The following is a 26,474-nucleotide window of genomic DNA, read 5'->3' on the forward strand; positions in this document are numbered from 1 at the left end:
GATAATACAAGAAGAAAAAGAAATAAGTCTTTCTTTTCTGGTTCCTAGACGGCTTTGTGCTCAATGCCATGGGAAATGAATACAATTATCACTATCAATATGAAGTAATAATGGTTTTAATTTTTTACACATTTCTTTTGTCTCAGGTATCACGCTATTTACACTGAATGATTTAATTCTTATAACAAAAAAGGCATTGTTGATATTCCCAATTTTTGTTGGAGGTAACTGAAGTGAGATTGAGTATTTTGCCTAGAGTCACAGGGCTAATAACTGGGAGAGCCAATGTCTGCACACTGGAAGTTTGATTCCAAATCTCAACAGCATTTTATCCCACCACACTCTGCGGCTTCCTGTATGATTGTAAATTATCTCACAGCGGAGGACTGGAGACAAAAGAGGAGAATAAATAAAATCACTAGATCACCCCCACATTCTTGTTTTATTTGGTGCTTCTCCTACAGGAGAAAATTCTTTTCCCACTTCCCCCTCTCCTTTCTTCTCTGTGAGATTAGGAGAAAAAATAAAGACCCAGATTCTGTCTATAAGTAGTCAAGAATTGGCTATATCTACTACTTGCTTCTCCTGTCCAAAATACACACACACACACACTTTTGTGTAGTATATGCCGAGTGAATTAATCAAATGTGGCTCCCTGCCCTCTAGAAAACTGAGATCTAAAGTGAATACAAGTGACATTGAAAATAGGAAGACACAAGGACAAATTGCCCAATTATCTTAGATGATAGCCCAAAATAGAGATATTAACAACATATGCAGATATCAGGGAGTATGGAAAGTAATCTGTTGATTTTCGGTGAAGGGAAGAGGAAATGAGTACTAGCTTTCAATAGGTAGGAAATATTTAAGAAACAGAATTTTGATACAAACTTGGATTGCATACATGGCATGGGGCGATGAAACTATTTTTTTCTTAAATTGTTGGGAGGAGTATAAATAGGCACACGCTTTGTGAAAAGCGATTTTACATTAAAATCATGGTAACAGACATGTGGAAAACATCAAACGTGTACGAGGTACTAAGGGTTTTCTAGGTGCTAAGCTCCGTGCCCTGTGATTTTACATACTGTGGAGGGGAAAGGAATGTTCAGGACCCTCCCATAATTTTTGCCCCTTGAGCACCTCCCTTTGTGTCGCTGTGTTTTGAGTTGCTAACTTGATTAGTTATAGCCAAAGATGCTCACTGGATCACGGTTCACTGGATTGGGTGACTGCGTCTTGGAGCGCGGTTCACAATCCGCGGCGCTCTCTTAAGTTCTTGCCTCCGGGCGCCTGGGTGGCTCAGATGGTTCAGCGTCTGCCTTGGGCTCAGGTCATGATCCCAGGGTCCTGGGATCGAGCCCCGCATCGGGCTCCCTGCTCGGCGGGAAGCCTGCTTCTCCCTCTGCCTCTCTCTCCCTCTGCCTCTCTCTGTCTCTCATGAATAAATAAATAAAATCTTAAAAAAAAAAAAAAAGTTCTTGCCTCCGTGTGGTAAAGCATACTCGGCTGGGCCTCCTGGCTGTCTTGCCTCAAAAAACTGACATCCTCCCTGCTCAGTGTTCCACCTGCTGCTTGTGACTGGGTGGGTGGGGTGAACTTTCTTACCCATGAAGCTGGATAGATGAGTAACTCCAGGGTCTGTTCTGCAAACCTGAACTCTAAGTTAAGATGAGGGTGCAAGAAAAAGGGGCCCTTATTCTAAGTCACGTTCTCCAGTGTAAACCACCAGGGAAGCCCTGAAGTTGGGAGAAGGGAAAGGAGAACATCATGTGCTCGTCTGGTTATTAATTTAAAAAATGGAGTTCATTTCCCATTTGGCTACTGATCCTTGTGTGTATAGCTCACTTGGTCAAGGACTTGGAGAGGAACAGGGGTGACAGTGGCTCTAAAACCTGATTCTGTCTCTTTAACATGTATTACCTCATTTAAACTCTTCAAGGACCCTAGGAGGTAGGCAAAATTCATATTCCTGTTTTATAAACAAGGAAACAGCTGGAATCTGAGGTGGGGAGGGGGACTTGAACTCATGCCCTTCGTGGCTATATTATTCTGAATTCTGTACTGGAATCATCCTAGGAGGTTGATTGTCTGTGTAATTGCAAAAAGTTTGGGGATGGAGCAATAGACACGGGAAGGGCGGGGACTTAGGGGCACACAGAACTCAGAGAAGATGAGGAGAATCGGGTTTTGAAGTAGCCTAGTGAGACCTGAACTGGCTGGACTTACCAGTCTCCTTGAAGCCAATTTTGATCTACCTCTAGCGACTCAACAGGATCTCCGAAGCATGCATTTTGAGGACGCACTAATCTCTCATGTTATTTATCTACACTTATTTTCCCTTGGCTTGATGTCCTCTTATGATCATTTATCCTATTACAGTGTAGATTATTTCTGTAAGCTCTGGGGTCTTTGGGGGGAGGGGAAGGAGGAGAACAAATAGATGCACAGGAGCAATGTGTTGCATATGAAGGTCTGGCCCATTCCTGCAGGGTAGCTCAGAACAAGAAGCTGATCTTGGGGGCCAAGTTGAGAGGTGATTTCAGAGGTAGGAGGGCCAAGAATCAGAAGGGAGGCTGAGGCTGTAACCTGGGATATATAAATGAGGGAGAAGATGAGAGAGATGTTCAGCGAAAAGAACCAGCAAGGCTGGGGGGAAGGGATGGGAGCTCATAGCTTGCATGCATACGCTATTAAAGATGCCTCCACAGCCTTGTGCAATTTGGGAAGTGGGTGAAAAGGCATCATTATTAGCCACACACAATGGAGAAGCTGGACCAAGGGGGATATTCTTAGGAAGAGATGAGTAAATTTTAGAATTTCAGAGCTGAAAGTGATCTTACAATTCAAACTAGTCTAACTTCCTACTCTGCAGTTGTTGGGTGTAAGTTTTACATGTGTCAGGCCAAGATGGCTGTGTTTACACAAGTCTTCTATTTTCTTTTTTGTTTACTTTACCCGTTAGAATAGAGATGAGTTGAAATCTCCAAATAGGATTGTGGATCTATTTCTCCTTTTAGGTCTGTCAGTTTTTGTTTTATATGTTTTGAAGTTATGTTGTTAGATGTACACACATTTAGGACTCTTATGCCCCCCTGTCATATTGACTTCTTTATCATGATGAAATGTCCCTTTTTATCTTTAATAATACTTCTTTTCTGATATTGGTAAGCTGCTAGATAACTAACTATTGGCTAAATACATCTATAAATGGAAGCTCCTACAGCCAGGAGGAGCCATCACCATGATTAGACAATTAGAAAGTTAAACTTTCACGGGAGAGATCATCCTTCTGCCAAGTCAAACTTTGCCTCTTGGCAGCTTCAACCCATTGGTAATTGTCTGCTCAACATATGAGCAGTATAGTAGTTAAGAATGTGGTTTGATTAGGCTTGAGCCAAGGGCTGGTTACATGACCTTTAAAGCCCTCGAGTTTCTCATTTATAAACAGGTATGATAATTCTCATCCTTAACAGAGGTGTTAGGATGATTGAATGAGTTAGGTGCCTAGAACACAGTAAAAATTCAATTAATGTTAGCAATTATTATTAGCTGTTGCATATGATCCTTTGGGTATTTGAAAAGAATTGGCAAGACTCCATATAGTCTTTCCGTTCTGGGGTAGAACATGCCTCCTTCCTTCAACCATGTCTCACAGGACAGTTTTTAGACCCAGTGCCACATACCAGTCTTTGGATTCACTGTGTTTGCCAATGTAACATGACCTATATTCCAGATTTAACCTAAGCAGCATGAAGCACAGTGTGACTAATTACTTCCTATGTGTTGAGCACATTTTAGGTCCACGCAGGGTTTTAATGCAGCCTAAGGTCCTAAGATTAATTTTATTAGATGAACGATCTAGGTGCAGCTAGGATGGCTATAACAGCCCCGTGGGCACCTGGAGACCATCTCCTGGGTGACCCAAGACCATCCGTCACCCTTTGTTAGCCCTGACTCAACACCTATTAGTTGTTGAGTCTGTTACAGCTCTAGTGAACTACACTACTATTCATCTCACATTTTACCAATTTATGCACAAGATGTGTGCTGTGTGGATCCTGGGCCTGTCTGCCCTCAGATCCATCCCTCAAGTGTTCTTCTCCGCTCGGTACTGTGTGAAGGCTGACTCTGGCAGGCCGTGTCTCCCAGGCTCTTGCCAGCCCACAGGAGACACGGGGGGAAGTCTGCAGGGCAAACAGGAGGGAGAAGTTAGGGCATTTCCCCCCTACGCTCTATGCTGCAACGGCCTCTCCATCAGCACCCACAACTCTTCCTTGCTCCTGATGCCACTGGATGGGCCCGTTGTGGTTCTAGTATCTGCCCCGTGACTCCAGCCCCCGAGCTCCATTAACCCTGCCTTCTTCCTCTCCCTCCAGTCCAGTGCAGGCAGCAGCTTCTCGTTATTGCTAATTGCTGATTTGCCTCCCTGTTCCCCAACCCCCCATTAGTTACTCAGTCTGCTCTACTAATCTAAATCTAAACTAAATCTAGTTTGGGATTTAAATTTCTGCTGCTTTGAATGGTTTCTGTCTCCCTGCTCATCTCTGACTATAGGATCCCTCCATGACTGGCAACTCTAGCATCCCTGAAATAGAGATAAGCTGCAGGTACTCTTAGCCGCTTATCATCGTAATGACGGTAACGAAGGTGAAAAAACGTAGTTTCACACGCCTTGGTCTTACAGAATGTAGGCGGGTTTCTAGGAATCACTGAAGGAAATCTTGGAGGCATGCTCCCAATTCATCTGTTAGATGACCTGGGGAGGAACCTCAGGTTACACAGTTTGTACACTCCAGGAGCTTTGGCCCATTGAGGAATTCAGAACATTATTGTGTTAACTGCAGCTTTCCTTATGATCCTTCTGTTCCCCGGAGGAGGAAAGGGAGTGGTTTAGCCCCATCAGTGAGTGTTTTAAGCCAATACTTTCTCTAGGTCCAGAGGCCGACTGTCCCTTATCCTTTCAAGGCTGCACTGCTTTCCTTGGGCCGTTTCCTCTCCAGGTCCTTTGTCTTCCCCTCCTCAGGGTAAAGGCCACTGTGAGAGAAAATGGAAGCCTTGTTGCCTCCTTCCTCCACTTGCTCAAGTCGAACTCCCATCTAGCCTGGGCCTTTTTGTGGGTTTGAAATACTTCTGTGAGCCTCAGTCCATTACAGGGGTTGGCGCTCTCCCATTGCCCTCCTCATGTCCTGCCAGGGCCTTGGGGTGGGTTTGGCCCTTCCGTTCTCAGGACTTGTTCTATGTCTGTCTGGGATCCTTGGCTCAGTCCAGTTCTCAGCCTGTGGGCTTAAGCCCTGGGCTCTCTGGCCTATTGGGGCCACAGCGCTCTTCTCTTCAGCCACGGTCCCTACTCTCCCTCAGACAGGTTACTCATCGTATCTGCCTGTCAGAAACCTGTGTCTTCTAGACTCTCTAGCCCTTCTACCTAGTACTGTTTTTCCTGGGCTTTTAAAAAATTAGTTCTCTTTTCACTATATTTAATATCAACTGTTGCCCAGATATCAAAGAAAGTGCTATAAACCTGTTTTCAAGTTTAGGCCATAGATCAGGCATTTTAAGGAAAAAGCACGTACTTCTCCCAGTCCTGTTTCATTGAAGCAAACTCTAACTGAGGCACCAGATCTCCCCTGATCAGGGTAGAATACTTAGGTGATGGTCTTCAACTTTTCCTGTTTTTGCTTGCATTCCTCCTAAAAGGAGGAATGACACAGTATTCCTGACACAGGAATTCAGAACTGACACAGTATGCTCCCTCTCACACATTTATAAGGTAGGTTCTTAAAATTTTTCCTAAGTATCTGTATTGGAAAAATATATAATGTTTAGCATTTTACAAACATTTATATTTTAAGTAAAGCAATGGTTTCACTCTTACATATGTACCTACTGCTGTCTAGATATCAAAGGAGGTATCTTTTATACACACCACCGTCCATGGAAAAATACATATAAAAATTATCCTGTAGGGGAGCCTGGGTGGCTCAGTTGTTAAGCGTCTGCCTTCAGCTCAGGTCATGATCTCGGGATCCTAGGATCAAGCTCCGCATCAAGCTCCCCGCTCAGCGGGGAGTCGGCTTCTCGCTCTCTCCCTCTGTGTTCTCTCCCTCTCTCAAATAAATAAAATCTTTAAGAAAAATTTTCCTGTAATGGTCAGAGCTTTACACTCTTTTTCACATGGTTTCATTCCGTGACCCTCAGTTCACATTCCACTTTTCCTATAGGATTTTATCCTAACTCAACATGGTAGAAAGCTCTTGTATTGGTGATCCTTATGTTTCTTTGCAACAACAAAATATGTACAGCTATTGAGATTAATTTTTTTTTTACTTGTGATCACAAGGCTTCAAGTGTTTGGTTTCCTTCTGCATTGAAATCTAATTTCTATTATCAACACATGTAAAATCAAAATGGAAAATATTATGAATATTGATAATGATTAAACATAAAAGATAAAGTTTTCTGGAAATGTATCCCATAAGAGGATGGATGGGGCTCTCTTTTTTGATTTGTTCACGTATCCAAGATACAGATGGCTGTGGTTGGGATGAGACAAGATAAGCCTCAGCTCTATTTCAATTTTTCCATTTTTATGGTAAGAAAGGCTAAGGAAGTTTACTCATATAAACAAGTAAGTGGGTGTGGAAGCAGTTTTGTTATAGAGATGTCATTTCATGCTTAAAAGCCTTATGATTTATATGGAAAAAAGAAACCAACAACCCTACTTCATTTTTTACTATCAGCTCTTAACTGTATTAGGGCTTCCTCCAGCTTTGTTGAAAACAGAATTTGGTACCACCTGTTTTGCAGAAGGATTTGTTAGTCATTACAGTTTGATAAGGGATCAATATTTCTAATCAGGCTTTTGTTTAGCAGGATGTAGTTTTTCTACACCCCGAGGCAACGCATCACATCGGTGAGAGGTACACTTTCTATGAAGTGGAAGAAGGTGATGATAAAAGAGGAAGTGTTTTAGGGGAACCCCAAGAGCCTTGCCTGGAAGGCTAATTCTCAGGCACACTCAGTTTGGGGATAGAATACTTGGGGAAGATGAAGGATTAGAAACTCATTTCCTAAAACTGCCTGTACCTCTGTGAACCCTCAGAAAGTCTTGTGCTCCCCATATACCATAGTTTGAAGAGCAGCAAGGATTTCAAGAATAAATAATTAATATTTAAGGAATAAACCTGTCCTGCACCTGAGCCATCTCCGCTCTAGGTGATGACGCTGGCAATGTGGCTTCCCAGGAACAAGAGGCAGCCCTCAGCTGGAGAGAAAGAGTGGAAGGACTGGCCTCGAATTGCCCAGAGACCCTACATGCATTACAGCATTCAGAGGCGAACAAACTCAGAGGCAGCGAGTTAGGGGTGTAGACAATGGATACATCAGGGGATTGTGAGAATGTAAAGCCTCTTTCCTCCAATTGAAATCAGATGAACTTCAAAGTTCTGGAGTTCATCCCAGTTGTGGATGGAGGATATGCAATTAAGATAGAAGGCAGTTACATCCAGGCTAATGATTCCCCTCATGACTCATTGAGAGTTGAGGTAAGAGGAGGTCTTTGGACCAGCTCTCTGGACACTCACCACATGCCAAGAACCATGCTCAGTTCTTTATGTTCATTATCTCTTTTAATTTGTATAATAATCCTCTGTGTAGGTGCTACTATGGCTCTCCTTTTACAGATAAGAAAAATGTGAGATTGTAAAGGTGAAATAACCTGCTCAAGGTCATAGGTGAAAACATTCACCCTCATGTCTAATCCTCCTAGTTTATCCTTCCTTGTACCAGATCATGAAGTCACAACATTGCTGCCAAGGTCAATGGTCTTTAGGGACCAAAGTCTATGGACTTTCCAGAAGACAGAACAGATCCTCTGAGGCTTACTGGGTAAGACTGGGAGGAAACAAAGAAAACCCAGAACAGTCAGTGTGGGCTGAAAGAACAAGCTGGTGAACAGAGCCGAGTCTGCTCTATACTTGTAGAGGGCTTTCCCAAAATGGCCTTTTCCAAAACAAACACAAGCTTGAAGGTTCTCTTCAGACTTAGGTTCTTGGCTTGTGTTGTGGTGAGGAGAGCCCTTAACCTAGAGGAATGGGGACAGCTATGGACCTGACTGGGCTTCCCAAGCCCACCCCCCTTCACTTCTCGGGACATCAGCTGCTTCATTTGCAATACGTGAGTGTTTTCCAAACTTTTTAGACTATGTCCCAGAGTGAGAAAAAATATTTTACATCACAATCTAACACACACACACACACACCCCCTCTGAAACAAGAGTTTCACAAAAGTACACTCAGCCCTACTATGTGTTGCCTTCTGATCATTTTATTTGGAGAAAGACACTCACCTGTTGCTACTCACTATGATGCTTTAACCATGAACGGCCAGCAAACCACGGTTTAACAAACTCTGGATTAGAGGAATAAGCTTCTCTTAAAGGGGAGCTTAGTGATCAAGTCAGTGTTGTTCCTTGGGGAAACTGTGAGCCAGGCAAAGCTTATCTTCGGCACCCCCCTGGCTTTCAGGGACCACCTTCCTGCCTTCCCTCTAGACCCACGTTATTCCTGCAACTCCTACCCTTACCTACCTTCACCTCAGCTGCTTTATACTCAGATGTTAAAAACGATTTCTGGGCAGGTGCTTCTGTTTTCTCTAAGATAGCCCCGTCTCCTTGTAACCATCCTCCCAGTTTGGGCTTATGCTAATGCCATACAGATTACAGTCTTTGAAACGACTCACCTTTGACTTTCAGAGTCAGGTACTTGTAGTCCCAGGCGACCCCGTAGATGATCAGGCAGCGGTACTGGCCTGCGTCCGTCACTTGGACTCGAGGGATGTGGAATAAGGCCTTCCCCAGGGCCAGCTTCTCCTCCAGCAAGCTGGCTCTTTCGCTCTGCAAGGATGTATCGTTTTCCACCTTCTGCAAACTGGCCTTTAAGTATCCAAGTTCCACGTGACCTCCGGTGTCAAAGTAACACTCCAGGGTCACATTGCTGCCATAGTCTACTATGTACAGTTCCTTAGGGACCGTCACTGTGAATAAAGCTGAACAAAAAACAAGACGTTTTCCCATTGTCTGCCTTCACATCTCACTTCTGCACAGAGTAGGGGCCGAGGAGGCCCATCCCACCCCATGTCCCAGGAGACCCCTGTCACGAACTGGGCCATCCTTCAGGCTCCTTTCTCTCCTCTGCCCTGTCCTGTCTGGCCAAGAGTGGAACTCTTGATCCGCTGTTTTGAGGTACTTCTCTCCTCTCAACACGCCCCACTTGTGCAGCTGATTGCTGTCTTATTACCCAGGGCCATTCTCTCCATATGGATCAAATTATACCCTCCCTGCCAAATACGACCTCCTCTCGTGACTGGGAGTAATAATAATTATCATTTGTTGAGTTCTTACTATGTGTTCGTCCTCTGCCAACACACAATCTCATCTAGTTTTCCCAGAAAGCCAGTGAGGTAGAGAGCCATCCTCTTTTTAAAAAATGAAACCAAGGCACAGGAAAGTAGCCAGGATCAGACCCAGGGATTGCTAAGCTCCAAGAGCCCTTAAACACCGAGTCACGCGAGCCCACTGGACAAGCTTCTTCTTTTCTGTCAATAAGGAGAAAGGAAGAATAGAACTAATATTTAGTGTATATATACTATGCACCAGGCACTGTGCTAGGCTCTTTATAACTACATCACTTAATCCTGAAAATACAACCATGAAATATGTATTATTATTTACTGTTTTAACAGTTGAGGAAACTGGCTCAAAGAGGTTCACACCAGGACATACAGTTAGTAAAGTTAAAATTTGGAGCAAGAGTTTGGGGCACCCAGGTGGCTCAGTCATTAAGCATCTGCCTTCAGCTCAGGTCATGATCCCAGGGTCCTGGGATCGAGCCCTGCATCGGGCTCCCTGCTCCGCAGGAAGCCTGCTTCTCCCTCTCCCACTCCCCCTGCTTGTGTTCCCTCTCTCGCTGTGTCTCTCTCTGTCAAATAAATAAATAAAATCTTTTAAAAAAATTCAGAGCCAGTTAGATGTTTGGCTTAAAATTCTAAAGTTTCCACTGCAACAATATTTCCCAAAATATGAGGCACACATGAAGCATGCAAGATAATTTTATTTAGGGTAGAGTTAAGGCCTAAACGGAACTGAATTATTCAGGGAGGAATTTACTTCCTCTTCAATTCTGTTTCAACCCTTCAAGTAACATATAATTTGCAACTAGACTTTCTCACCTCCAACAATGGCTATTTCTCCTTTTAATAAAACAGAAAGCTCCCAGGCAGATACTGTAAATATCTGGGTAGAATTTTATACTACTACTTTCATCACATTTATTTTTTGCTTATGTCCTCTATTCACCAGTAACAATGATACCTGTTTTCCATTTACCACAGGGGTATACCATTTTGCTCAAAGAATAAAAGCTGAGTTGACTTTAAAGAATTCTATAAAAACAATGGCATGAAGAGTGGTAAAGCAAAGTCAAACTAACGAAGGTAGTGTATGCATGAATACACTGTGGGAAACTATACAAGATTATGCCGCCTCCATCATTAATGAAAGGGTATTCATCATATGGAGGTGTGGCAAGACCTTAAAGTAACTTCTGAATCATGACAAAAGATTAGATCAAATTATATTCAGGAGAGCTTGCTTCATTCATTTATTTAATTAGTCAAGACATCCATTCAATAAATACTTGCAGAGGCTTCTAAGCATATGCTATTCAAGGAGTTTTTACCCTTATAAAAAGTGGTACAGTAAGAGCATGGGGTTTAGTGACAGACTGACTGGATCGAGATTATGAGCCCTTTGATCTTGACTGTGTCATTTAGCTCTGTGAGCCTCTGCTTCTTTATCTATAAAGGTGCAAGGGTAATATCTGCCTCAAAGTATTGTGGTGAAAATTAGACAAAATGGCACATGTGAAGTGCCTTATTTTGGCAGGGGATAGGCGGTCAGCAAACATTGGTTCCTTTCTTTCGTACCCTATTATAATTCTTGGGCAAGTGGTAATTTGTATATGAAACACAGGGCCATGATATTTTATAAACCAGAACAGCCCATTCCCTGACCATCCTGGGTAAGAGATTTTTTTTTTAAAGATTTTATTTATTTGAGAGAGAGCGAGCACGCACATCGCGCATGCACAAGGTGGGGAGGGGCAGAGGGAGAAGCAGGCTCGATCCTAAGACCCCAGGGATCATGACCTGAGCCGAAGGCAGGTGCTTCACTGACTGAGCCACCCAGGTGCCCCCTGGGCAATAGATCCTAAAGTATAAATAAATTTTGGGTTTACGTGGCTTAAATGATTCACATGGCAATTCTCTTCTGACCCGAGTTTCTCCTCCTATAATCCTGCAAGACTTTGAAGGCAGTGCCCAGGCTGAATATGTTTCGGTATCTTCCATTCCAGTTAAGGGTTTGGCAAATGGCAGCAAGAGGGAGAAATAAGAAAGGATGAGCCTAACCCTACTCACTTCTGCTTTCCTCTCATCAAACTGCAACTTGCCCACGTTGCACAAACTGGCTGGTGTTCTTCATCATCACACAGCACATTTGATAGTTATGCCCAAACTTGAGATTTATCAAGAACAACTGGGCAAGTTTACGTTTTGCCTGCAACCCCTGTTTTCACCATCACTAGAACATTGATGTGCCTTTCTAAAAGATCTACGGGACAGGAGAGAGTTCACATCTGCCCTGCATGCTTTTGTGCAGGCTGGGGTGGGGGCAGGTCTAGAACATGACTGCTTATCAGTAAAACGCTGCTGATCACACCCGCATTTGCTCGGACAGGTTGAGAAGACTGTGGGATGTCCCATGTGAAAAGAGATTCGTGCTTCCGAATGTCCTGCATGGTTCCATTTCATGAAATCCACTTGTAGTAACTCTCCCTCAGGCTCTCCCTAATAGGACCGTCTTAAGGGTAGATCCCTTTCTGATGGGGATCATCTCCAAATTTTCAGTTATTAAGTCCCCTTTTAACCAAGACAGAGCTACCGGCTACCAAGGCCACTCTGGTCTGAAGAGGAATATTCACTTACTCATTGATCAAATACATAAGTAACTATTTTCTTCCAGGTTCAGGAATTCATTGTTACTCTATTTTTTTTTTTTTTTTATTACACATGATACAGCAGGAAGCAGGGAAGAGAAATGGGATTTGCAAGGAGGTTCAGTTGCTGAGTCTGAGATATAAGTGTCAGAGGACTTTGGGCGTTGCCTCTATTGAATTTATTTAGCAGATTTATTTACCGCACGCAGGCCTTCTTCTCATGAGAGAGAAAACGTCTGTAACTTCCTCTGGAACTCCCCATAGCAGACAGCAGAACTCCCCTGTTTACACTCTGGGCCTTTGACAAAAATCCATTTTCTGCTTGCTTCTTCTCTCCTCTGCTTTGTGCAGAGTGCATGTACAGGGGTTGTAGGCATAAAGTGTGTTCCCTATTTTTCGGCTAATGTTCATAAGAGGAAAGAGCAATTAGCAAACCTGAATCAAATATCTGAGTAGCTCAGAATAACTAGAGGATTAATTGTTATTTGGTGTAATTTTGCCTCAATTAAAGCTTCTAAGACAGGCAAAGCTGTGAGCTTGATTACTCCATAAATTTTCAGGAAATGCACTATACTTTTAAGATCCTAAATTATTCTTACTTACTGTAAATTACGGAGGCAAAAAAAAGACACTTGCAAACAACTGCATGAAGATATTTTTCTCAAGCCTGCATGCACATCAGTGCCTCAACTTTGGCCACCATTGGAATCACTGGGGAGGCCTTTTAAAAAAAATACTAGGCCCCACCTTGGATCCTTTAAATATGAATTCTAATTCATTTGTGAGACCAGCATCAATTTTTTTTTTTTAATTTCCTTGGAAGCTTCTAATGCGCAGAGTATTGAAAACCATTGGTTAGATAAGTAAAACACCTGCTCAGGCAAACATCTTTTATTATCCCGCCTTTATTATCTTTTATTATCAACTATCAGCTTCACCAGGGAGCGAGTGAGAGATTTTTGAATCTCAGGCTCGGTCTCAGACTTAGGGAAGCAGACTCCACATTTTAACAAAGTTGAGGTGGTTCATGTGCACATTACTGTCTGAGAAGAAGACTTATAACATGAGCCTGCACTTGGGCTGTTACTGGGAAGCAGAGTAATCGTCAACATTTATTAAACACAGTGAGCCAGACACTGGGCTAATCTTCACATCATCATCTCATTTGACGTTCCCCAAACTCCACAAGGTAGTAGTTATCATGGTGAAACTTAGGCTTACAGAAGTGATACAACTTGTCCAAGGTCAAAGAGTGGTAGCTCATGGGGTTGGAATTCCAGTTCATATCTCTGTGTCTTGAAAGCCTGTACTAACAACTCTCCAGATAGGATCACATATCCCCTGGCATGTACATATGACATCCACGAAGGAGATAGATACACTTTTCCGCTTTATGCTAAAGAAAATACATTTAGGGGTGTGCATGTGTGTGTGTGTGTGTGTGTGTGTCTGGGTTCTTTATTCTGTTTGAACTCTGTCTGTTTTTATGCCAATACCATGCTGTTTTGATGACTATACCTTTGTAATACAGCTTGAAATCAGGGGTTATTATATTAAGCTCCAACCCAGCACTGAAGTGCTGAAGTCATGAGACAAAGGAGAAAACTGGAAAGTTTCCGCAACTACAGAATTAAGCAGACAAAAACAAAGCAGAGCAGGTTTTCCCATTCATTTGGCCCCCCTGACTAAATTAAAGGGTAACGCGTTTGGCCAGGGCATGAAAAATTCACACATGCAGTTTCTTTAAGCAGATGAAAGCAGCAGGCTTTAGTAATGCTGGAGTCTTTTTGAAAGTTCTTAGGGAAACTGTGTATTTTATTTGCTATCAGGCATCAATAGGAGTCAGCACCTGTCATGTCTCCAGAAATACAAAACAAATCATTTGCATTACCTCCTAAGATAGCTTCCCCTTTAAGCTAATTTCATACTTTTTTTTTTCCATTTGGTAACAGAAGCTGAAGTTTTTTTCAGACTCTGTACTTAATGAACTTGAAAGGTGGGGGCTGCTTTACAGAACCACAGGTTTCAGAAAACTCTAGTTCCTAGTTGAGGATAGAAGCCTGCTCTGGGCACCTGACTCATCTGCTCCTCTCTGTAGGAATACTGCACGGGACATCTCATCTCTTAGAAATCCTTTCCGCAACCTGATTCTTCTGCTTTGTATACCTCAGGGGTCTGAAGAAGTAGTTTTAGAGCGTGAAGATAGGTTAAGGGGAAGTGACCCAAGGTGTGGTCCCCACCCCAGAGTGACCTCAAGCATCACCATGGTCATGTGACCCCCTGATTTTTATCCCTCTCCGGAGGATGAAGAAAGAAGGAAAAAAAGGAAAAAAATCAATAAAACGAATAATAATTGGGGTTACTTTTCCTCCAAGACATGACAAAGTACAGAAGTGAATATTTCCCCTTAAATGTATCTGGGTTACAAGATGTCCTTAGGTTTTGAAATAAAAATATAAGAAAAAAAAAAGAATTACAGAAATCAGAAGAGTGTGCTATGAGGGAAAGCATATACACAAAGGACAGACTGCGGAATGGAGTTCGGAAATAGACCCACACAAATATGGCCAATTGATGTTTGACAAATGTGCAAGGGCAATTCAATGAGGAAAGGACAGTCTTTTCAACAAATGGGGCTGAAGAAACTGGACCTCCAATCACAAAAAAGAAAAAGAATTACCTTCAACCTATACTTTATATCTTCTATGACAATTAACTCAAGATGGATTATAAACCTAAATGTAAAATGTACAACTAGAAAGTATTAAGAAAACCACAGGAGAAAATCTTTGAGAGTTTGGGTTAGGCAGTTCTTAGACATGACGCCGAAAACACAGTCCATGTAAGAAAAAAAAAGATCAACTGGATTTCACCAAATTTAAAATCTTGGCTATGCAAAAGACACTGTTAAAAGAATGAAAAGATGAGCCACAGACCGAGAGAAAATATTTGCTTATCACACATCTGATAAAGGACTTGCATCTGGAATATACAAAGAATTCTAAAAACTTAGTAAGAAAATGAATAAACCAATTAAAAATGGTCAAATAGTTTGAATGCAAACTTCTCCAAAGAAGACATATGGATGTCCAATCGCCATGTGAAAACATGCTTATCATCACTAGATACTAGGAAAATGCAAATTAAGCCACAAATAGATACTTCTACACACCTATTAGAATGACTTTAAAAAACACAACAATGTCAGTGCTGCCAAGAATGTGGAACAATTGGAGTGCTCATACTTTGCTGCTGGGAATGCAAACATAGTCTAGCCACTATGGAAAGGTTTAGTGGTTCCTTATAAAGTTAAATATATACTTACCACATGACCCAGCATCCTACTCCTAGGTATTTACCCAAGTGAAATGAAAACCTATGTTCTCACAAAAATAAATACATAAGCATTTATAGCAACATGATTTGTAATTGCCAGAAACAGGAACAACCCAAAAGTCCCTCAACTGGGGAATGAATAAGCAAAATCCGGTATATACATACAGTGGACTACTACTCAGCAACAGAAAGGAATAAAGGGCTGGTACATGTAACAACATGGATGAATCTCAATTGCATTATGCTAAGTGAAAGAAGCCAGACAAAACACATCTCTAGGTATCTAGTGGATAATCCCATTTATATGATAATCCAGAAAATTTAAAACCATAGGACAGAGAATAGATCATTGGGTACCCAGGTTTAAGAGTTGGGGAGGGCTTTTTGTTTGTTTGCTTGGCAAATGGTGGAATTGTTCTGGATCTTGATTGTGGTGGTGGTTATATGATCACATGTTTGCCAAAAACTCATAGATGTTTCTATTAAAAAGATTGAATGTTACTGTATGTCAATTTGAAAATAAACAAATGTTTAAAAAATGAAATGAAAATGTTTTCTGCCAATTTTCCTTTTGAAACTTTAAGCTGTTTTATAGATAACAGAATAGAGCACCCAGAGACATACAAGTAAGGAAAGAGTTCATGATGAATGGTTTATGTGGGTCATACTCAGTCAGTCTTCATCACAGTCTTTAGGAAACACATTTTTTTTTCAAGCATTAATCCAGCAAGAAACAATTGTTTTTTAAATAACTGTAATTTCTCTCAATAAAGGAATGGTTAAATAAACTACAGCATGTCCAATAAAATATATAGAGCCACTTTAAAATGAGTGATATCTGTATTTGCTGATTCGGAAACTATAAAGAACATATCTTGCTGAGTGCTTACTAAGATTTCTTTTAGTGATATTTAGGAAAATTTTTTAATGGAGAAATGGGTAGATAGTACAGTGTTATGGGGAGGAGGTTATGTAGGACTGGGGCAGGGGAAGGGTTTCGGGGAAGGCTGGTACAGTTCTACTACTTGACAAGGGTGACGGTTACAAGTGTTCCCCTTATGGTAACATGATGCCTTACACTTGTTTTATGTGGTTTTCTGTACCTGTGGTATCTTTTACAACACAAAAGTTTAAATACAGAAAACTTTTAAAGGATATCGAATCAAATAAAATGAACTCCTGTGAATCCATCACCTACCCCAAAAACCAGAACATTACTAAGGACATACATCTACTTCCTCCACCAAAGGTTATCAGCATCCTGAATATTGTCTTTATTAATCTCTGGCTTATTTTTTAGCTCTATCATATAGATATATATTGCTTAGATCATATTATTATGATATGCATATCACATGCATTATATGTATATGTTATACATATATAGGTATATTGCAATATATAAGCAATATATGTAGGTATATATTTATAAAAAGGACACTGTGCTGTATGTTGTCTTCTGTGTTTGATTTTTTTGTGTTTTTTTAATCAATATTATGCTACTAAGACTCTTAAATGTAGTTGCCTATTTTTGTAATTAATTTATTTACACGCTATATATATTTTCCATTCTGCTAATATACCACAATTTATGCATTATCCTGTCGATGGGCATTTGGTTGTTTTGGGGTTATTTTGGAAGGACTAACAATGCTGCTGTAAGCATTCTTTTTAAAATTTAAAAATAGAAATTTACATAGGGTAATAAAGAATTATATTGATTCAATTCATGTTCTCTGTTTTTCCTTCTCAAAGAGAGTGCAAGTTTAGGGGTGAACAAGCACAGTGAGGGGAATGAGGCCATCAGTGTGGCCATCCTGAGAGTCGTGGCTGTTCTTGGGCACCGGATGCTACAGCCTGATGCCTTCAAACGCTTTTTAAAGCATTCTTTTTTAAAGAATTCTTATATTTTAAAATTTATATTTTTATCATACAAGTAAAACTTGTGTATTTCTTTTAATAGACAAGTAAGGGTATAATACTTCTTTCAATATACAAGTAAATGCATACTTCTTGTTAAAAAAAAAAACACCTGGGAAACATAATAGTTAAGATTGTCCTTTTTAATTCTCATCCCAGATTGCTTCCCCTCCCCAGAAGTAAGCATTCTTATCAGTCCTTAGATCCTTTTGTTACTTTTCTCCCCTCAGGTAGCCTCTATGAGAAAACTTTGAAGTTAAAACTCCTTAATTAGGGAGACATGAAAGGATAAGACTTACAAAGAAAAAATACCCCTAAGGAGAAGGCAGTCCAATTTAGGCAGGTAATTAATATTTGTTTGAACTGATACTATCTGCATAATGCATAGTGGGAAGCAGAGAAGAATTCCAAATTTGAGGAGAAAGCAAGATATAACATGTTTATACTTTCCTTTTGGTTAATTCTTAAACATAATTCATCATACATACTTTTTGGTTTTGTGAACGAACATTCAATATATGTCAATAATCAAACTTAATTCCAAAATCCCATTCCAAAGTGGGAAGACTGGGGGCTGTCTGCCCTGCCTGCCTATCATCATCACCATAGCACGGTAAGGGAGAAAGGACATTAGCTGTGTCCTAGCTTGCCTGTGCCGCCTACTGACTGAGTAATCTCGGGTAAATTAAATAACTTTTCTGAATTCCAGTTTCCTCATCTGCCAGATGGTTATTGTTTCTGTAAGACAGGGACATGGGCAAGCACAGGCCACCCTGGGCACCATTCTTTTTACTGTTCATGTAACAGAGTGTAATCCCACTTCCTCTCAAAGAAAGCCTTCAGCCTGAGGACCCCCATTCTCATCATTGGCTTCAGCTAGGGGCAACTGCTTACTCCTCTTTCTCAGACCCCCTCCTTTTGCCCTTTCTTACCTGCTGTCTGATGAAGCTGCATTCCCAGGCTCATGATTAGCAGAAGGAGGAACATGGTCTGTACCCGATCTGAAATAGACAAATGAAAGTCTCAGAGCCTCCTGCAGTTTTGCTGGGTCTCATGATTTGGTGATTTGCTCATTCCTGAACACAGGGAAATGACCCATAAACAAGCCCCTGGAGAGAAGATAAAACTTCTCTTCCAGGAGCTCTGCTGTACCCCAGTCTACTGCCTCCTGGTGGTCTTGAAGGCAGTAGAGTGGGGTACAGCAGAGCTCCTGGAAGAGAAGTTAGAAGTTGATTGCCTGGAGGAGAAGGGAGACAAGATAAGAGGAAGCAAGGTGTTCTTTATCAATCCAAATTAGGGGCTCTTTGTCCTTTTCTGACTATGAACCAGTTCTCATGAATCACCCACACTGGTGATTATCTGAGCCCCTTTGTCTCTTCTACGAAGCTTCCCATAGTTTTTTCAGTAGTGGGTCCTTGAAAATCAAATGATTGTCAAATGGATAATGCACACCAACTTCTTCAGGTGGACTTGGACTCTGGGAGTCAGATACTCAAGCGCTCAGTAGAACAGAGCTAAATTCTCAATAAACACTCGTTATTTGCCTGAGTAGGAAAGTGTCAAGTTCTTTTGAGTGTTGTGATGGAGTTTGCCCATTATTTGAACTACCTGATACTAAGAAGTTTAGACAGAGAGAGCACAGAACTGGCTACACTGAGTGGGTTGCCCAACCTTGGTCCTGCTCCACCTCCTACGCTTCTACCTTTGTTCTCAGACTTTCTTGAACCCAAGGACTTCTCGTGGTTGAGGCAAAAGGGATCTGGATCAGGTGAATGACATGATCTCATTACATTTTCAAAAGAGGACTCAGCTTTGGTGTAGACAATAGACTCTTGGGAAGGACAGTGGGTTGGACAAGATTAGAAGCAGGATGACCAGTGAGGAATGTTTTCACAGAGATGATAGTTTGGATTGAGTGATGGTGCTGGTAGAGGTGAGAAGTGGTGTGAAGGAAGGTATATATTATATACAAATATATATTTGTTCCTTAAATTTATTTTTTCCAGCAGCCTTATTGAAGTATAATTGACATACAATAAAGAATTGTGTGTGTGTGCATGTGTGTATATACATATATACTTAAAAGACAGACAATACAATGGTACAATTCAGTGGTTTTCAGTATATTCACAGAATTGTGAAATCCACACCACTATCTAATTTTGGATCATTTTCATTACCCCAAAAAGGAACCCACTACCCATGGACAGAAACTTCCCAATTCCCCTTCCCTCTTCTTCCAACCTCTGACAACCACCAATATAATTTCTGTCTCTATTGTCTTGCTTATTCTGGATATTTCATAAAAATGGAATCATGCACCATGTGGCCTTTTGAATCTAGCTTCTTTCACTGAGCTTAATATTTTCAAGATTCATTTATGTTGTAGCACATATCAGTACTTCATTCCTTTTCACGATTGAATAATATTTCCTTGTATGAATATACCACATCTTGTTTATCCATTCATCAGGTGATGGACATTTAGGTTGTTTCTACTTGTTGGCTTTTAGAATAATGCTACTATGGACATTCATGTACAAATTTTTGTGTAGACATGTTTTCAATTCTCTTGGATATATAGCAGTGGAATTTCTTGGTTAAATGGTAACTCTATGTTTAACTTCCTGAGAAACTGCCGAAGTGTTTATTAAATATATAATGTGCAAATACTTTCTCTCATTCTGAAAATTGTCTTTTCAGTTTCTTGATAGTGTTCTTAGAAGCACAAATATTTTAATTTAATTTTAAAACAAATTAATTTAATTCTGATGAAGCCAAATTTATTTTCTCTTTTATTGCTTATGCTTTAGGTGTCATATCTAAGAAACCATTGCCAAATCCAAGGTCACAAAGATTTACATCTATGTTTTCTTCTGAGTATTTTATAGCTTTAGTTCTTATATTTAGGTCTCTGATACATTTTGAGGGCTTTTTAAAAAATAATAATTGTTCTTTTATAGCCTAAATCATCATAATTTTGGCCACTGGAAATCCCTTCAAGGTAGCCTCTGTTTCCTTTTCACACAATCCTATTAATCTTGGGAAGTTTGTTTGCTTTCTGTACAAATTGCCTTAAGCCGATTTCATGTCTCTGCTGCCCAAGCATGCAATTAGCCTTTCTCGAAGAAGTCCTTTTTTTCAATTTTTCTAAAACTAGAAATAAAATAAAACCAGTTTACCCATTTCTCCCACCCCCTAAATCTCTACCTCTGGCAACCACCAATCTGTTCCCTGTATCTATGAGCTTGGTTTGTTTGTTTGCTTGTTTGTTTTAGATTCCACATGTAAGTGAAGCCATACAGTATTCATCTTTCTCTGACTTATTTTGCTTAGTATAGTAATGCCCTTGAGGTCCATCCATGTTGTTGCAAATGGCAAAATTTCATTCTTTTTTTGGCTGAGTAATATTCCATTACACACACACACACACACACACACAGGTTGATTCATATCTTGGCTATTGTAAATAATACTGCAACAATACTGCAATGAACCCGGGGTGTATATATCCTTTTGAGTTAGCATTTTCATTTTCTTCAGATAAATACCCAGAAGTGGAATTGCTGGATCATATGGTAGTTTTATTTTTTATTTATCATTTTTTTAGGAACCTCCAAACTGTTTTCCATAGTGGCTATACCAACTTAGAATCCCACCAATGTGCACAGGGGTTTCCTTTTCTCCACATCCTCACCAACACTTGTTATTTCTTGTCTTTTTGATACTAGTCATTCTAACAAGTGTGAGGTGATACCTCATGGTGGTTTTGATTTGCATTTCCCTTATGATTACTGATGTTGAGCATCTTTTCATGTACCTGTTGGTTATTTGTATGTCTTTTTTTGAAAAATATCTATTCAGATCCTCTACCCATTTTTATCTTGACTGTGTGTGTGTGTGTGTGTGTGTTACTCTTGAGTTGTATGAGTTCTTTAGATATTTTGGATATTAACCCTTTATCAGGTATATGATTTGCAAGTATTTTTTCCCATTCAATAGGTTGACTTAATTTTATTGATGATTTCCTTTGCTTGCAGAAGCTTTTCAGTTTGATACAGTCCCAACTTCTAATTTTTGCTTTTGTTGTTTTTGTTTTTGGTGTCAGATTCAAAAATCATCACCAAGTCCAATGTCAAGGAGCTTATCACCTAGGTTTTCTTCTAGGACTTTTTTGGTTTCAGGTCTTATATTCAAGTCTTTAATCCATTTTGAATTAATTTCTGTGCATGGTGTAAGAGAGCAGTCCAGTTTCATTCTTTTGTGTGTGGCTGTCCAATATTTCCAACACTATTTATTGAAGACTTTGGAATATAGTCCGCAGTTTCTTCATTTTGCTTGACTCTGTTTCTACACAATAGATGAAACAACTACTTCTCCCAGTCTTGAAGAATTGGTCTTATATAGGAGATGAAATTTGATGTTCAACCCTGCCTCAGCTCTTGGTTGTCTTGGAAACCTTTGTGCTTATCCAAGCAGCCAGTTCTATTTTTAATAGCTCCCAGTAGTGGACGATGTGCCAAGATCTGTCAGTAGCCCAAAAGGGAGGATCTTAGCACCTAGACTCAAGTTGGTTGAAAGTCAGATCCTTAGGCAGCAGCTTGTGAAAGTATGCAAATAATACAGTCCTGTGGGCTGGAAGTGTAAGTCCTATTGGCCACCAAAGCCAGGCAATTTGGAGGTGTTCTCTGGGTGGCAGTCACAAAAATCTGGGCTCCAGATGACTATATAAGCTTTCCTCTGGATCATACTGGTTAGTGGAAGCAAGGCAGAGGGAGAACACCAAGATGGCGTCCACAGCCTATGTTCCTTGAGAGCAGCTCTGTAGGCCACTAAATGTGTGCAAGACCTTAAGACTGCCCCTCAGGCTGAAGCTCTAGGAGAAGCAAAGAGGCTCCCCTCACAGTGAGACCAGGGTGTGTACATCAGTGTGCTGTCTATTCAGTGCTCTGGGGGCAAGAGCCTGCCAAGAGACATCTCTGATTCAAACAGTTCCCTGGAAAGGGGTAATTCAAGCCCCTGGCCAACAGAGGCAGTTGATGTCGGGCTGGGGAGTCACCTGGGCAGCTGCTGCAAAAGCCAGTACACCAGACACCTCGAAGGCTCCCTGCCAGGAAACGCTGGTGGTCTGGAGTAAGTCAGAGGGTGAGTGTGCAAAGAGCACCACCAGCCTTCCAAGGTCCCTGGAAAGAATTACACCAGCCCCTAGACGTGTGTCCATTAGAAGCCTGTCCCTCAGGCTGCAGCCATGCAGATCAGCTAATAGGCTTTCTTCACAGAAAGACTGAGCTGCAGGGTCTGTGGCTATTCTGGCTCCCTTACATTTCCATATGAATTTTAGGATCAGCTTGTCCATTAACACACAAAAAAAGGCAGCTAGAATCTTGATAGGAGTTGCACTGAATCTGTAGATCCACTGGGGAAATTAGCTGTGATGTTAAGTCTTCCAAATATGAACACAGCTTGTCTTTCCTTTTACTTAGGTTTTCTATCTTTTCTTTTTTTTTTAATTTAATTTTATTATGTTACGTTAGTCACCATACAATACATCATTAGTTTTTGATGTGGTTATCCACGATCCATTGTTTTCATATAACACCCAGTGCTCCATGCAGTACATGCCCTCCTTAATACCCATCACCGGGCTAACCCATCCCCCCCCTCCCCTCTAAAACCCTGTTTGTTTCTCAGAGTCCATAGTCTCTCGTGGTTCATCTCTCCCTCCGATTTCCCCCCCTTCAGTTTTCCCTTCCTTCTCCTAATGTCCTCCATGCTATTCCTTATGTTCCACAAATAAGTGAGACCATATGATAATTGACTTTCTCTGCTTGACTTATTTCACTTAGCATAATCTCCTCCAGTCCCATCCATGTTAATGTAAAAATTGGGTATTCATCCTTTCTGATGGCTGAGTAATATATTCCATTGTATATATGGACCACATCTTTATCCATTCATCTGTTGAAGGGCATCTCGGCTCTTTCCACAGTTTGGCTATTGCGGACATTGCTGCTATGAACATTGGGGTGCATATGGCCCTTCTTTTCACTACATCTGTGTCTTTGGGGTAAATACCCAGGAGTGCAATTGCTGGGTCATAGGGTAGCTCTATTTTTAAATTTTTGAGGCACCTCCACACTGTTTTCCAAAGTGGCTGTAGCAACTTGCATTCCCACCAACAGTGTAAGAGGGTTCCCCTCTCTCCACAACCTCTCCAACATTTGTTGTTTCTTTCCCTGTCAATTTTTGCCATTCTAACTGGTGTAAGGTGGTATCTCAGTGTGGTTTTTAATTTGAATTTCCCTGATGGCTAATGATGATGAACATTTTTTCATGTGTCTGTTAGCAATTTGTATGTCTTCTTTTGAGAAGTGTCTTTTCATGTCTTCTGCCCATTTTTTGACTTGATTATTTGTTTTTTGGGTGTTGAGTTTGAGAAGTTCTTTATAGATCTTGGATACCAGCCCTTTATCTGTAGTGTCATTTGCAAATATCTTCTCCCATTCTGTGGGTTGCCTCTTTGTTTTGTTGACTGTTTCTTTTGCTGTGCAGAAGCTTTTTATCTTGATGAAATCCCAAAAGTTCATTTTTGCTTTTGTTTCAGTTGCCTTTGGAGATGTATCTTGAAAGAAGTTGCTGTGGCCGATGTCAAAGAGGTTACTCTCTATGTTCTCCTCTAGGGTTTTGATGGATTCCTGTCTCACATTGAGGTCTTTCATCCAGAAACACAGTAGATCAGATCAACGAAACTAGAAGCTGGTTCTTTGAAAGAATTAATAAGATCGATAAACCACTGGCCAGACTTATCCAAAAGAAAAGAGAAAGGACTCAAATTAATAAAATTATGAATGAAAGGGGAGAGATCACGACTAACACCAAGGAAATAGAAACAATTATTAGAAATTATTATCAACAACTATATGCCAACAAAGTGAGCAACCTGGATGAAATGGATGCCTTCCTGGAAACCTATAAGCTGCCAAGACTGAAACAGGAAGAAATTGACAACCTGAATAGGCCAATAACCAGTAACGAGATTGAAGCAGTGATCAAAAACCTCCCAAAAAACAAGAGTCCAGGGCCTGATGGATTCCCTGCGGAATTCTACCAAACATTCAAAGAAGAAATAATACCTATTCTCCTAAAGCTGTTTCAAAAAATAAAAACAGAAGGAAAGCTTCCAGACTCATTCTATGAGGCCAGCATTACCTTAATCCCCAAACCAGGCAAAGACCCCATTAAAAAGGAGAATTTCAGACCAATATCCCTGATGAATATGGATTCCAAAATACTCAACAAAATCCTAGCTAATAGGATCCAACAATACATTAAAAGGGTCATCCACCACGACCAAGTGGGATTTATCCCCAGGTCTTCTATCTTTTCAAATAAGAACTTATGGGGTTTGCTGTCAGGTTAGATATGCAGTTTGACAAAAATAGAGAAATCCAGGAAAATTTCCAGATTTGAGGCTTGAGGCATTAGGGCAATGGAAGTACTAATTTTAAACTGGAGAAGACAGAGAATAACAGATTAAGGAGCGGAAATCAGTATGTGGTTTGAGATGTCAACTAGTCATTCACATGAAGATGTTTAGTAAGCAGTTGGATAACAGTCCAGAGTTTCGGGTAGAGATAAATTGGGGGTCCTCAATGTCTACCTGTTACTTAATGCTAGGGGGCTGTATGACATTACCACAAGATACACATGGGAGAAAAAGTGTCCAAGGATTGAGATGTGGGGCATTCCAACATTTAGGGATCTCTGGGAGGGAGGGCACTAGCAAAGAAGATTGAGGGGAAGGGCAAAAAGGCAATTAATCAAGTCTTTGATTTTCTGTTTTCTGATGCTTTGATATCTGACGCTTGCTGATCCTACAGGGACTGCCCCTCCCAGGATTAGCCAGTTCCTAGAGATAGTAAACAACTCACCCAGGGGAGGCCTTTCAAATGCAAAAGAAGCAACCCAGAACCCCTAACTGCAACCACCTTCTTTACTGCCCTAACCACCCCAGGGCCAGGTACCATACAAGGAACAGCCCCTATGTTCTAAATCCTAATGAACTATTTCAAACTAGACAACTGCAGCCTGCTAACCCGGCCTTACCCATTCCTTCTTGTGGAAACCACAATAAAGACTTCTGGCCACATTTCCCCTTCCGCTCTGCCTCCTGTCTGACCCTGGTGCTTCCCTGTGTGGCCCCTGCTGTGTGGCATGCCTCCTTCTCTCAGGATCTGAGAACACAACAAACTATTTTTTTTTCAATGGCAGTTATCTCCTGATCTGTTGGCCTCGCCATACCTCCATTGTAATGAAAGCTAGAGTTTAAAATGCAGTGCTACAGGAGAGAATGCTCAGTTGAGCCAGATGCTGTGGAGAGTTGGTATTAGCAGTGTGGAGGGCATGAGTGAGCCTGCCAAGCAGGACATCGGGGATTTGGTGCAAATGAAAGCCTGCGTAAAGTGGAAAGAAAATAAGAGTAAGGGTGCAGAGACAACAGAATATAAGCAGTGCTTCAGAGTGCTATAAAGGGAGCGAGCAATGAGGCAGTAGCTAGAAGGGACTGTCCACAGTGGGCTGTAGTCTTGTTCACACTTTAGGGAGGGACATGTTACTGGGCAACAACTGGGGGCCCCATCAAATGCCTTCCATTGGGAAATGCTGGACTTAGCTGGACTTGAAGACCCTCTCCCTTATTGAAAATGCAAATAAATGTACCCAGACACGGTATCATCTTAATGCTGTACTTACCCAGCATCCTTATTTCTGGAGCTCAAAATGATAGCGTGTAACATGCTCTGGCAACAGAAAGGATGCCTGGATCACCACCTCTGGCTGTAACTTCCCTTTCTTCCTTGCCCATCAAAGGGGACTTTCCTTGTACACTGCCTCCTTTGTCCAAGAGAGAGATAGACACTGCTATGAAGATACTTTCCAACCAGCTGCCTTCTTCCTTCTAGGGATAGTATCTTCTGTGCAATGGATAAGATCTCACACTCTAAAGTCAGACACATCTGAGCTCAAATCCTGGGTCTAGAAATTATGAGCCTCTAAGACCCTGGGCACTTTATGAAAACTCTTTGTGCCCCATTTTCCTATAATACCAATAATAGTAACACCGACCTCAAGCCAGAATCTTGGGTGTGTCATCTTAAACCTACACAT

At 41.1% G+C, this 26,474-nt stretch overlaps 1 protein-coding gene across 1 annotated transcript in view; it reads right to left on the reverse strand.

Moving 5' to 3' along the window:
- Nucleotides 1-18,324, reverse strand: part of PDCD1LG2 (programmed cell death 1 ligand 2) — a 42,736-nt gene extending 24,412 nt beyond the window's left edge. The window contains exons 1-2 of the mRNA XM_045881924.2: nucleotides 18,242-18,324; nucleotides 8,740-9,045 (exon numbers count right to left, since the gene is read on the reverse strand). Coding sequence (XP_045737880.1) covers nucleotides 8,740-9,045; nucleotides 18,242-18,296 — 361 coding nt within the window. The 5' untranslated portion in view covers nucleotides 18,297-18,324. The remainder of the gene's footprint in view (nucleotides 1-8,739; nucleotides 9,046-18,241) is intronic.
- Between the last annotated feature and the right edge of the window lie 8,150 nt (nucleotides 18,325-26,474).

Source organism: Mirounga angustirostris, unplaced genomic scaffold (genome assembly GCF_029215605.1).
Source record: "Mirounga angustirostris isolate CCGP_5_RB_7025 unplaced genomic scaffold, mMirAng1.0.hap1 SCAF_15, whole genome shotgun sequence".
Taxonomy (NCBI): Eukaryota; Metazoa; Chordata; class Mammalia; order Carnivora; family Phocidae; genus Mirounga; species Mirounga angustirostris.